Genomic DNA, 14769 nt, shown 5'->3' with positions numbered 1-14769 from the left:
GGGTATACACAACGAAGTTCTCTCTCACTGCAGTAGAACTGTTGTAGTTCAAAATTTACCTCCTACATCAAATTAAGATCTTCACATACTCAAGGATATGGAAGGAAGGATATGGACTTCCCACCTTGGCTTCCTTTTTTGTAAACTGAGGGGATTAGAATAAAAACCTTCTATAAACACAACCAGCTCTAACATATTCATTCTTTTAGGATTAGAGAAAACCAAGAAGTAACTCTGAATTCAGAATTACCCCCTTTCCTGAGATTATAAGGATTTAGTCATTCTCTGGCCTCAGGGCTTCTTCTAGAACCATGAAATAGTGACCACAAAGCATTAAGAACAGAGACACTGGGCATAGAAGATATTTCAAGGGTCAGGAACATAGCACATTTGTTACTTTGGACCTGGATATTAGTTAAGCTAGGCACATACACAGTCACCCTGCTGCCAAGGCTGAGGTCAAAAGTCACGGCCCAAGATTATCTCTAATTGCACTGAACGTCCTTCAACTCTCAGGACCAAATACTGCAAGCTCATTTCACAACTGATGTGTATCCATGCAAACACTAAATCCAGTTGATGCAACTAGGCAGTGAAGTGGGGAAAGCCCAGGGGTCAAGAAGATCTGAGTTCAGATCTCATTTCTGTCACCTATAAGTCATGTGACCACAGGTACTTCATGGCACCTCTCATCACAACGAACAGGAAGCCTACAAAATTGTTGCTCCCTTTGTCCTTTTTATGTACATGAATATCTAGATATCTCTCCTCCTTTCCTCACTCCCCCATTAAGAACTCTGGTGATTCCTTCGGGCTTACTAAGGTAGGGAGAAGGGGGACAGGGCAATCAAGAGTCAGCATTGCTATGCCAAGCCTTTCGTCTCCTATATGCAGGTAGGGGAGAATAGGGCAATTTTAATTTTAGTTTAATTTTTAATAATTTAATATCCCCTAAGAGTTATTTCTGTATCTCTGAAAAAAGGAAATGTATATATACATATGAGGTTTGACTCTCAAGTATCCTGAGTTGTTTTTTTTTTAATTTTAGTTGTCTTAGAATCACAAAATTGGCAAAATGGATCTGATGATAAGCAAACCTTGCAGCTTTCCTTCATAGATTTCTTAACAGTCAGAAGCACAGACACACACTCAAAGTGCCCAGCCTATTCACTAGTTTCCTGATGCTTTTTCTCTCCTTCTTCCAAGAGATCGTCCATAGAACTATAAAAATAATCTTCTTGATACACAGGTTAGAGTTGTCCATTCCTCTGCTCAAAAACTTTCCAGGGTTCCTTGGAATCAGGAAGACCTGAGTTCAAATCCAGCCTCCAACACTTAGTAGCTGTATGACCCTGGACAAATCACTTAACCTCGCCTCCACTTCCTCATCTGTAAAATGGGAGTAATAACAACAACTCCCTCCCAGAGTTGTAGTGTGGATCAAATGAGATATCTGCAAAGCTCTTAGCACAATGACTGGCACACAATAAGTATTACTACTATGATGATTATTTTTGCTGTTGTATTGTGTTAAAATACAAACTCCATAGTCTGAGACTTAAGAAATGTCAAAATATAGCTCCAGTCTTTTCTCCCAGTCTTGTTTCCTACTACTACTTTCTCTTACAGCCAAACTGGACTAGCTTCTGTTTCCCAATTTTCTCCTGGGTCCTCCTACCTACATACATGCATACACACACAAACACACACACACACACAAACACACACACACACACACACACACACACACACACACACACAGTCTCCCTGGAATGTACTCCCTCCTCATCTCTGCAAAAATCCTTCTCTTCCTCCAAAGCCCAGACTCGGGTGCTCCATCCTCCACAGACCTCTCTAATTTATCCTGTCTATAATTTGTTTGTACAGTTGTTTTCATGCTCTCTCCCCCATTAGCCTCTAACCTCTGGGGGAAAATGATCGCCTTCTGCTTTTCTTTGTATCCCACCTCTTAGCAGAAGTATGTGATTGACACATACAGTAGGTGCTTAATAAATGCTTGTTGACTGATTCCCTCAGCTGGACAGAAGCACTCTCCTCAAAATTTCCTACAATGCCTTCATCTGGATCTCTCATGGGCCCTGATGATACTTCACCTTGCATTATAACTCTTGGTGCAGATGTGTCCCTTCTAGTTAACTAAGTTCTTTGAGGGTTGGAACACTGACATTTTCGTCATTTTGTCCCCAAAGCACAGCAAAATTCCTTGCCTGTAACAGGTAATTAAATGCTTTGTAAATTAGATTGAATTGGTGTCTAGCTCCTGTATCTGTAGCCATCACAAAAAAAAAAAATTTAAAAATAATCTAAATGTAAGAGATGCTCCTAGGTCACTCATCTTTCTTGACTAAAAAAACTTCACTACTGATTATACCAATTGCTAATTAACAGACTCATCAGTTCAACAAAGGTGACATCAAAATCCCAGTAAGTTCAACAAATCCTGCCAGTGTCACTGAAATTTTATGTATAGTCATAAGAAGTATAGCCTGTTTTTAACGAATTAGAAATTCTTTTCTCTAAGATAAAAGAAGCAGGTAAGTGAACTGTAAGGTAAGTGAAAAAGCAGGTAAGTAATTGATTGACCACTGAGCCTGGAGTCAGGAAAACCTGAGTTCAAATCCAACTTCAGCCACTTACTAGCTATGTGACCCTAGGCAAATCACTTAACCTCTGCCTGTCTCAGTTTCTTCATCTGTAAAAGAGGGAAAATAATAGTTCTTACCTCCAAGAGTTGTTGGGAGGATCAAATGGGGTATTAATCACAAAACTTCATAAAACTTAGTAATATAGAAATCCTACCTTCATCATTATCATCATCATCACTAGGTACAGAAATTCCTAATTCTTCACAGTGTTTTATACACTATAACACAAAGGCAGTGAATGTGTTTTGGGTCACGTACCTCTTCAGCAATCTGATGAAGCCTAGGAACCCATTTTACAGATGGAAGGACTGAGTTTTAGAGGAACTGAGCATCTAAGATCACATGGCTAATTAAGTGGCAGAGAACAGGATTTGTACTCAGGTCTTCTCACTCATAGTTCTTTCCACTATATGACATCTATAGTAGATTTTGTAGTCCTTTTATTTGGTAGGGGGAGGGAAGTAAAATTAAGTGATTTAGCTATTAAGATACCTATCCATATATTTACAAATATGCATTTACAAATGTTACTTATCTTTTACTAGTCCTAATGACACTACTATATTTTTGCTAAGCATATGTTGTGGTTCCTTGGGTTCCATTATCATTACATTCATAACCACCCTGTGAGTTAGTTACTATAGATATTTTTAGTCCCAATTTACAGATAAGCCAACTGAGGTTTGGAGAAACTAAGAGGTTTACCCAGCTAATGAGTGCACAGGATAGGATTTGAACTCAGGTTTCCTGACTCCAAGCCCAGGACTCTATGTGATATATTTGGAAATTATGCCTCTAAAAAAGAGTGACAACTAACTCCTCAAAAGGCCAAATTATACCATGTAATGAGCATTTTGAGAAGCAGAAACAATCTTTCACTTTAAAAATACTCTTTTGTATTATTCTTAGGGTTGTCTGTATCAACAGGGTAAAGTCCGTAAAGGATGCTATTCAAGATCTAAAAAAACACATCGTTTCAGCACCTGACCCCGGCTTGCAGAAACTTTAACCCTGGCCCCTGGTAGGATCGATAAGAGTCTTCTCCGTGTTTTTCAAACTCAAAAACAAGGAGTCAGGAAAACGTGACAAAGTCAGGAAGCTGAAAAGGCTCACGGCCTAAAAGTTTTCTAAAGGGACGTACACATGACATGATCATCCTGACAGCTGTGACAAATTCAGCTTCGTTTGCCTGATGGTCATCCATGTTCACTTAACTACAATTACTGATGCATCACAACCCTCGCTCAGGAGAATGCATCCCATCATCCATCCAGACAGTTAAATAAAGCATCTTATACAGACTGAAATGCCAAGATCATTCCTTTGCAACCACATGGTGACAACTGAAAGTGTATCAAAAAAAGGGCCTCTAAGTTCTGTGCATGAGTATACTAAATATTACTGAGTTAATTCTTGACAGTTTTAACAAAATTAGCCTCTCGGTCTTGACTTCTGAGCCTTATCTGAACTTTGCATCTTCCCCAGAACACAGAGCTCTGCCTAAATCAGGCACTTAATAAATGTTTGCTCAATTAATTATTATTCTATCTTTAGAATCTCTCTTAAAGGAACCCAAATAGGGCATTACAGTGATAAAGGAAAGAACTCAAAGAAACTTGAACTTCATCTTTTTTTTTAGTGTTCAGTTCTTAACTAATATGACTTTAAATTTCTAAGTTAAAATTTCTGACATGATGGGAGCACCTAGCTGCCATAAGTGTCAAAAGAAGCTATGTATCTACATTTACAGTTAAAACACAAAATCAATCCAAAGTATTTATGACTCACCTATTACGTGCCTAGCACTATGGTAAGTGCTAGGGATCTAAAGACAAAAGATGAGACAAATAGTCACAGGAATATTCTGTTTTCATAAAATTCTATCTGATTCAATTCAACGACCACCTATTAAATTACAAGGAGAAAATGGGCTGCAGTGAGCTTAATAGAAGTGCCCACATTGATGAGAACACAGGCCTATCAGAATATCAAGGTAATATGGGAAAGATGATAGACTTGGTGCTAAGGATACAAAGATTTAGGATAAGAATGATGTCTGCCCTCAAGGAGATTATAGTCTAGTAAAAGAGGTAAGATCTGTACCCTAATAAGGATAATAAAAGAGATAAAGATTTGAGGAAGGAGAAATCACCTTTAGCTAGAGATTGACAGAGAGGAAGCTAGGCCAATCAGGAAAGGTAGATGAGACTGGCAGGATGACCTTGGGCAAGTCATCAAACTTCACGGCTCTCTATGACTATAAACTGCAGAGTAGGTGTTTATCAGCATTGATAAATGGCATGTTTTTCCTCCAGAGTTTCCTATACTACAGATATAATCCCCCTCAAAATTCCTCCTGAATTATTTTTGGCTTATCTGGACACTTTAAAAAAAATTCATCTTTAGGAGGTTCCATGTTTCCTCATCCTTGACAATGGCATTTAGAAAGCCGATGAATTTCCCAATCTTCTTGGCTTCTTAGACATAAAATGCAACAAGATAAGAACTTCAGTCCACTTTAAAATAGGCAGTGGTTTTTTCAAAACATGTACATTCCTGATTCATTAGACACATACCAGTCAAAGCAAAAATTCCCAAATGCTGTGTCACCAGCACTGGCAAGAATGTGGCAGGGGCACTGGGTGTCTCTTATAAACTGTTGCTTCCATAACCAGCTGCAATTCTCCCTCCAAGGGCCTGCAGAAAACAGGTGTCTCCAAGAATATTTCCTAAGAAGACATCTCAGGCAACTTCTTGACTGGCCCTCAAACAGCCTGTCAGCATTTGGTGCCTCAACTTCACAACCCCAAGTCACACTGTCTCTAGTTGTCTGTAAACTTAAAGAGTTGCCCATCTTTTTCCAAACCAGGCATTCTTATCTTATGAATGGAAGGAACCGATGAGTCCAAAATCACAGAACCTCAGAGTTAGAAGAATGGCCCTGAGAAATTATTCCAGTTCAACTGCTATCTGAAAAAGCATCCCATCCATGACATTCATGACAAAAGCCATCCAGATTTTATTTGAAGGCCTCCAGGGAGGGGGAACCAGATGGTCCATTCTATCTCTGGTTAATTCCAACAATTAAGAAAGTTGAGTGGTTTTTCCCCCTTCTATTAAGTCAAAATTTGTTTCTGAACAATTGCTCAAAGAATCTGTCTCCTAGTGCCAACTGTTCCTGGTTCTGTCCTTCGGGTCCAATCAAAACAAGTCTATTCCATCTTCCATATCATAGACTTACAAATACTTGAAGACAGGAAGCGCTCTGAGTCCCAAAAAGCCTTTTGTCTCCTCTAGTCTTACATGACCTTATAGAGAACAGTGTCTGTTCCCCTTACCATCTCAGTTAGCCCTCTTCAAGACATTTTTCATCTTCTCATTGTCCTTCCTAGAACTGAATACAGTTCTCCAGATGTACAGTGACTAGGGCAAAGAACAGAAAGACTGGATGAAATCCAGCACAGCTAGGGTCCAGGATCTAGCGGATTAGTTGGTTCCAACAAAGAATCCTGGAGGCATAACTCAATTAACTCAAAAATACTAACTAGCTAATCTCAAGGCAAAACAATTTTGGGTTAAACAGATTTCACAGGTTTGAGCTGGGAGGTATTGAACTTTATCCTTAAAAAGTTTTGTTTTGTTTTGTTTTATAAGATCCTATTGAGGAAGAAAAATGGGATCTGGAAATGATACTTTTGACCTAGCCAAGAAAGAATACTTAAAGGCATATATCTACAGCTTTTCAGCCTCTCAGACCCTGAGATACGTGGTCCCTGGATGTGCAATTTATTTCAATTCAGTTAACATTTATTAAGTACTGACTGTGTGCAGAGCATTCTCATGAATACAAATGCTACAAAGTTCAGGTAATACAGGAGCTTACAGTCTAATACAGAGATATGATGCATCCACACAAATGAATAAAGCAATACGAAAGGGGAGAGAGTCAAGAGAAGGTTACTTACTCTGGGCAAGGAAGGTGGGAGGGAATTAGGGGAGACTTCTAAGAAGAAATAGCACTGGAGGTGGATTTTAAAAGCTGAGTAAGCTTTAAATAGGAAGTAGGGAAAGACTTCATTTATAACTAATTTTTTATCATTTATAACTAATTTATAACCTAGAAATGAAATAGGGAGCAAATATGCAAATGCATCGGGACAAACATCTATGTGCATACACATGCATCCCCATGCTGTGCTTTCAAGTACAAGATCATACCTGTCAAAATGCAAGCCACCTTATGACTGACTCATCACCAGGCCACTAATAGCAACAAAACACAAACAACAGATTCATCATCTTATCCCCCAAAACAGTTCTCCTTCACAACTTCCCTATTTCTATCAGTAACATCACATTTTTTCCCAGTCACCCAGACCCAAAACTTTGGAGTCCCCTTTGATCCATCCATCCATTCCTCTTTTCAAAGTCAGTAGGCAGCAGGCAAAACCTACCTTTTTTTTCAACCTGGACACACATTCAGTCAGCCCTCTCGCTCAGTCTCCCCTGCCACCACACTAGCCCAGACTCTCATGCTTTGGTTATCAGAGCAGTCTGTCAGCTGACTTTCCTCCTGCTAATCTAACTTGCATATGGCTATCAGTCAATAAATCCACCAACAAGCATTTATTAAGCATTGTTTGTGCCACTCACATGCTAGGTGTGCTGCCTGGCAGAGACATTTCTTTCTTCTCATCGTATTCCCAAACACAATACCTTATACACAGTAGAAGCTGAATGAATGCTTGTTGGCTGAGTGATTAAATTAAAACTCAGAGGTTTAAAAAAAAACCTATAAGCTTCAAATTGGCCTACTCCTAATAGCTAGCATTTATACAGTGCTTTAAAGCGTGAAAAGTTCTTAACACTTGCTCCTCACAACCTTGTGAGGTGGGTGCTATTATTATCCCTATTTTACAGACAAAGAAATTGATACACAGAGAGGTTATATCGTCCTCAAGGCCAAACAGCTACTAAGGGCTTGAGACAGGATTAAAACTCAGGCTACCCTGACTCCAAGCCCTGTGCATTGTGCCACCTAGCTACTCATTGCTGCTATCAAAACAGGGAAAGAGTTCTCCCATTCATTTTAATTCTTCTGTGCAACATGACTAAAGTGAAAATGTATTTAATAGGAACGCATGTGTAGAACCTATATAAGATTACATGTTGTCTCAGGGAAGGAGTGGGGAGGGAGGGGGAAAGAGGAGAAGGGAAGGGAAAAAAATCTAAGATATATGGAAGTGACTAAAGAAAACTGAAAACAAATAAAATAATTTTTAAAAAAAACAGGAAAAGGAACTCCCAGGTCTTAGAAGACACTATATGCAAAAAAAAATCTCTGCCACCATGGTGTATTGTCAAGAAACCACAGCATCTGTGATGGGAAATGCAGCCACCTGCTTTCTTTACATTTCTTGCATTTTTAGGGTAGCTCTTGCCTTCCCCAGGGCCCAGAGAGAATATTAATGGATCACATATCCAAATCCCACCGTTCAAGGATAAAACTGAAATTTCCCAGAAACATAAAAGGATGAATAACCTGGGACTCATTAGAATACTCAGAATCAATGGCTTAATCAGATGACGAGGGCTCAGGGTATCCCAGGGCGGAGAAGGACACTCACTGCTTCACCTGACTCCCCCTAACTTGCTGCTGTAACGCAAAAAGTGAGAGACTGGTACATGCTGTGCTCTTACCCAAATAAAGGCCTTTGCTAAATTCCTCCTACCCCTTCGTCCAGGCTCCACTCCTACCCATGCAAACCCAAACATGTGCTCCCCCAAGATGTGAGAGAGAAGGAAAACATATTCATGAGCACAGCTATGTAAATAACAGCAAACTACAAAACTACAAAATCTGAAAATGAAAATATAGAAGGAGTAAAAAAGAGTCCTGAAGAGACTATGGGAATAAACAGGATGCTGCTGCTAGTGTTGTTCAAGTTAATATACATTTTAACAATGGAGTTCCCAATCTTGTACATGATTCTGGTTTTGTTTGAGTACTTCAATATTCGTCACCAGTTACTAAATGTAGGATAGGTTTTTAAAAGAAAGAAAGGAAAAAGAAAACACATTGTATTTCACATTCCCAGAGAGGGAATGGGGGAAAGCTGAATGAACACTGGTCTGGGCTCTCAAGATCTCAATCTGATCTTAATCCTAGCTGTGTGATCCTGGGCAAGACGTCTGTGCCCCTATTCCTCATCTGTAAGATGGAATTCATCATGCCTTGACTGTTACTGCAGAGGCTCCCAAACTTATTTGGCCTACCACCTCCTTTCCAAAAAAGAATTACTCAGTGCTCCCCTGGAAATCCATTTTTTTTCAGCCCTTTAATGTGTTGTTGTGTTTTGTTTTGTTTAAAATTTGTATCATTTCAGAAAATACCACTCCCCCCGGACGGTTCCAGCACCCCCGGGGGGGGGGGGCAGTATCACCCACCTTGGGAACATACAGGCTCTAAAGCATAGGATGGTTGTGATAAATGTGGTTTATTTCATTTTATTTTTTTAACCTTAATTCACTATAGAAATGTGAGTTATTCATATTCACAAGGGAAGTGGGAGAAAAGGCTTTACTACTAAAGAAAGGTTTTTACAAATGCAAAAAACTGACTCAAGCAGGGATACAATCTATCTTTAATCTTTATTGTGTTATGGAACCCTTTGACAGTCTGATAAAAACCTATGGACCCCTTCTTAGAATCATGTTTTTAAATGTATAAAATGAAATTCATAGGATTACCAAAAAATCAATTATATTAAAATGTAGCTTCTTGAGATATTATTTAAAATTCTTTTAAATTTTTTTTAAGTTCATGAACCCAGGACTAAGATGGCTTGATTTAGAGCCTCATGTAGAGTTGTATAAAAGAGGTACCCTTTCCAGGCCACCATATTCCGGAACGGATTACCATAAATCCCCCTGCTCCTACCCCTTAGTTCCCTGGGGCCTCAAACACAGAAAGTCTACTTGGGAATTTTATACAAATGATGTCTCCCAGAACATACCGTCAGTTAGAAGGGAGCTCTGAGATGTTTTGCCCAACCCCTTCTGAACTCTACACAGTGCAGCGACTTGCTTGCCCAAGGTCACCAACAAGTTAAGGGCAGAGCTAAAAACTTAAACTTGACTTTGCTCCTCCCAACCCAGTGCTTTTCATCTAGGCAGCTTGGTGGAGCAGTGAGGACTTAAAAGTCAAGGAGACCTGAGTTTGAATCCAATCTCAGACATTTCCTAGGTCTCTGACTCCCAAACAAGTCAATTCTCCTTTCTGCCTCAGTTTCCCTATCTGTATGACAATACACCTCCATCACAGAGGAGTTATAACAAATGAGATAACATATGAAAAGTACTTTAAAGGCTATATACATGCCAGCTATAATTATTATTATTAATTATTCATTTTCCATGACATCATACTATCTCTGTGTCTGATAACTTGAAATGTAGAAATAGAAAATAGTCACTAGGAAAAATAAAGGTGGAAGGCAAAGTCAGGATGAATTCTCAGTGCGACAGAAAATAATGGTTACAGAGAAATGTACATTGTAAGAAAGACATATTTTAACACTTATTTGAAAGGGTGCTGGTGAGATGAGTATCTCAAAAGTTCACAACCGGAAATCTGTATTTTGAAAAAAATACTCTTTCAAAATGCAGGGGCAAGTTTTTGTTTTGTCTTTCTAACCCACCATCTAATAGTGTCTTGCAACATAGTAGGTGTTTAATAATAGTCAAATGAATTTAAAATTTAAACTTTGAATTGAATGGAAAAAAAATTTTGTGCTAATTTGAAATTTAAAAAGTGTGTATAAATGTCTATAAAGAGAGACACATATATTAGGATTATATTTAAATTTAAACAAACTACATTTAAATTACAACAAAGTTAACCAAATCAAAAAGATTTATTAGTAACCAAGGATAAATTCCTTAGAAATATTCTCCAAAGGTGAAAAGGAAAACCTTATTCAGAATTAGGTCATTTATTACATACATACACACACATACATATATACATATGTGCATATATGCACACATGTGTATGTGTGTGCATATATATATATATATATATATATATATATATATATATATATAAAAGTGTATATATACTTGGAATTCCTCAACCCTTCCATAAAGTGTATTCTTGATGGATGTCTTTCCGGCTAAAATCAAGGCATGTCAAAGGAACTCACTAAAAATGTAACCTTTTCTTCCCTCTCTGAATTGAAGCAGGTGCAGGGTACATGCTTTCAACAGGTGATATGATGTGAATGGAAAGATGGTAGAAACCAAATCGGATGACCTCAGCCCAGTTCGTGGTAGCATGCCTTTTAAAGTGAAGTAACCAACAGATAAAGTTTTTAATCTGCCCAGAGGTTACTTCTCTGTTTTTAATTTTGTTATAAAAGCCCAAAGTACATGGGCTAAGTAAAAGCAAAAAGATTCATTGGGTAAGCCTTCTATTTTAAATTGGGAAGTGAAAGGGGAAGCCAGAGAGGGCATTTTCTTCTCTTTTCACCCATACTGTTTCTACCTCCCCTCAAGAGCTACCATCATGACAGCTAAACATAGGTTTCAGAATCCAGTAGGCCCACATAACCAGTGATTTCGCCAACATCTGTCTTGATCCAGACCACATCTGGAAATGCTCATCCCCTTAAGCCACTTGCCTTCTATACACACCCTTCTTCTATAAAATTCCAAACATCTATTTACTGTGTAGACAACTCATGAATTTCCCCTACTGAGGATATCTAAAAAGTTCAAGCACTTCATTTTGATTATATGCAACTAAATTTGCACAAATAAGAGCAATGTAAAGAAATAGCTGTTATTGTTCAGTCATGGCTGAATCTTTGTGACCCCATTTGGAGTTTTCTTGGCCAAAGATACTGGAGTGGTTTGTCATTTCCATCTCCAGCTCAGTTACACTTGAAGAAGCTGAGGCAAACAGGGTTAAGTGACTTGCCCAGAGTCACATAGCTAGGAAGGATCTGAGGCCAGATTTGAACTCAGGAAGATGTATTCTTGATTTGAGGTCTGGTACTCTAGCCACCATACTACCTAGCTGCCCCCTCAAGAAATGGGAGAGTGGAAAAAAATATCTGATATTTTAAAAAAACTGATTCAAAATATTTAAGGAACCGGTATAGAACACTGAAAGTTCCCTAATAGATAAGCAACCAAAGAATATAGAGTTTTCAGGTTAAGTCAAGAAGTATTTAAGTACCTCTTATATGCCAGGAATGTGCTCAACAATGAGGATACAAGGTAAGGCAAAAACATGATGGCTGCCCATAAAGTGCTTACAGTCTAATGGGAAAATATATACACCATGCTTCTCTAACATGTATACAATACTTTTCTAAAGAAGAAATGCAAATTCAGTAACCTCATGCAAAAATGCTTCAAATTATCAAGAGTACTTCCAATTAAAACAATTCTGAGGTTTCAGTCTCACAACACCATGCAATCTTGACACTATGACAAAAAAATAGGAAGAATCTATGTTGGAGAGATTTCCAGGGAATGGTGGAGGGATCATGCTGCTAAAAATCTTGGTTGAGACATCTGCTGAAATATCTACTTGAAATTGCAAGAAGTGATGAAGCATTTAATAAAAATCACAATGTTAATAACAGCTAGGAGCTGTATAGAATCTCAAGGTGTACAAAGTGTTTTACAAATGTTATCTCATTTAATCATGACAACCCTGGAAGGGAGGCGTTTTTATTACCCTCACTTTATGGATAAGGAAACTGAGGCAAACAGCAGTTAAATGACTTGCCCAGGGTCATATAGCTAGTATCTGAAGAAGGATCTGAACTTAGGTCTTCTGCACTGCAGGTACAGCACTCTGTCCACTTTACCACCTAGATATTTCTAAGTAATTATTAAGTACTAATTATGTTCAAAGCACTGTGCTAAGATCTGGGGATATAAATGGAAACATCACAAGAGTCTCCAAGAGCTAATATTCTAATATGGGAGGCAATGCATATGGAAAATATCAGAGGCAAGTCAAATGGAAAGGTCTTGTGGTCCTCAGGGTACAATGGCAAAACAGATGGCAACGCCTCTCCTTTAATGTCATTTCCACTGATATAATCATATATCAATTTCTCATGGTGAACTAGGTGATACTGACAATAACATGGATGAACTGCCCATACCCTTTACCAGCAATCCATTACTATATCCCCAAAAGTCAAAGACAGAAACAAAGATCCAATAAAGGTACAAAATTTAAATTAAAAAGTTTCCCCCACAAGCACAAATGGCCCACAGAAGTCAATATCCTAAGTCCTCAATAAATATTTGTCAAGGAAATGATCAGCAAGAAGGGAGAGGGAATATTTCATCTGAGCCTGTTGCATGACTTACACGGAAAGCCTGACCACTTTCGTTTTGGCTGTGGGTACAAGGGCATTGCTCATTTCCTGCTTGTACTATCAGACTTACTGGACCAGCTAGGAAAACCTCAAACCACATTTTAAATGCATGAGCAGTGCATGACTCCTCGGTCATCAGGCTCTCATGGAAACCTTATCTCAGCTTCCCTTGGATCTATGATAACAGAGCAAACAGTAGCAGGGCCATTCGCTTGAATTTATTTAAACCAACTGCTATGTGGATAGTCCCTGACTAGCCAAGTCCGAGGCCTGTCTACTTCCCTTATACATTAATAATTCCCATCAGCCCCACTTGCCCCAGTTGGGTGGCCCCGAGAACTTCATCCTAAGCAGCTGCTCCTGCTTCAGATCTTAATTTTCTCCCTTCCTCCTACCCTCTCTTTTCCTCTTGGACAGCTGCAATCTGGAATCACAGCCAACCTCCCCCAGCCCAGTATAGGGTAAAAAGGAAAATATGAATCCTCAACTCAAGATGAGTTTTCCAGACCCAGGACTGGTTTCAGGGATAGCACCCCCCAGACCAATCTTCATTTAGTCAATAAGCTAGTAATAGTGTAACCATAACAATAGCGTAAGCACCTACTGCTGGATACTAGGGGTTAGACAAAAATTAAACAATTCCTGCCCTCGTTCTTTTGGAGGAGAAAAGTCTTAATTTTTTTCCTCGGGGGGGGGGATAAAATATGTACATTAATATGTATATACAAATTAAAAACGGTCAAATTTTCAAGGGGAAGGGGAGGAAACTAGCATCTAGGGGGAGGGAGAGAAACAGGAAAGGCTTCACAAAGAAAGAGGCACATGAACAAGGTTTTAAAGGAAACTAGGGCTTTTAAGAGACAAAGTTGAAGTGGGAGTGCATCCCAGGAATGAGGAGATAGCCAATACAAAGGCACGGAGACAAGAAATGGGAGTCTTGGGTGTACCAAACAGTAAGAAGGTCAGTTTGCCTGGTTTGTAGAGAATGGGAAGAAAGAAATGGATGAAGGAACAGAGAGATAGGCTGGGATTAGATTATAAAGGGCTTTAAAAGTAAAACAGGGCTTATATCTATCCTAAAAGCAAGAGGGAACAATTGGAGTCAACGAGTAGGGGAGTGATGAGGTCAGACCTCAATTTTAGAAGAGTTATTTTGGAAGCTGTATGGAGAATGATTGGAGACAGAGAGACTTGAGGCAGGCAGACGCCAAAACAAGGCTACTGTATTAGTCTGGGTGATGAGGGCCTGAACTAAGGTGATAACCACACAAATAACAAGGAGGTAGATATGAAAGATATTGTGAAGGTAGAAAAAATAAGATTTGACAACTAACGGGATCTGGGCATGAGAGAGAGTGAGGTCATGGAAAATGCTAAGACTAGTCAACAAGGGCCACAGAGAAGAATACCCACTATACTATGCCCATAAAGCAGTCATCTAGTCTCCGCCTGAAAGGTCTCAATATCTTTGATAAAATGTCAGGGTGGATAAAGACTGTTTTCCTCTAAAAATTAAGAGAATTCTTATCCCAGTCAATTATATTTCCGAAACTCCAACATTAATCATCCATGTATGATTCTACCTTTTCCTACCAGATTCAGAGAGGGACATAAAAGTGGGTAGGCTCTGTAAGGGAGGGAGTAGAGGCAGAGAAACTACTAAGGAGGATATTTCAACAGCAAAGAGAGGCGATGATGAA

The 14769-nt window shown here is 38.9% G+C and overlaps 1 protein-coding gene across 13 annotated transcripts in view; it reads right to left on the bottom strand.

The window, feature by feature from the left end:
- MTSS1 (MTSS I-BAR domain containing 1) overlaps window positions 1–14769 on the bottom strand; it is a 228650-nt gene that overhangs the window by 107102 nt on the left and 106779 nt on the right. Inside the window, exon 1 of one of the 13 annotated variants that reach the window (XM_072603113.1) lies at window positions 7121–10484. The exons of the other annotated variants lie outside the window; for them this stretch is intronic. Within the exon in view, the coding sequence (XP_072459214.1) occupies window positions 7121–7145 (25 nt within the window). The 5' untranslated portion in view covers window positions 7146–10484. Of the gene's footprint in view, window positions 1–7120; window positions 10485–14769 lie in introns of those variants that run through there. 13 annotated transcript variants of the gene reach the window in all.

The sequence above is a fragment of the Notamacropus eugenii genome, chromosome 4 (genome assembly GCF_028372415.1).
Source record: "Notamacropus eugenii isolate mMacEug1 chromosome 4, mMacEug1.pri_v2, whole genome shotgun sequence".
Lineage (NCBI taxonomy): Eukaryota > Metazoa > Chordata > Mammalia > Diprotodontia > Macropodidae > Notamacropus > Notamacropus eugenii.
This window is presented reverse-complemented; position numbering and strand designations above follow the sequence as displayed.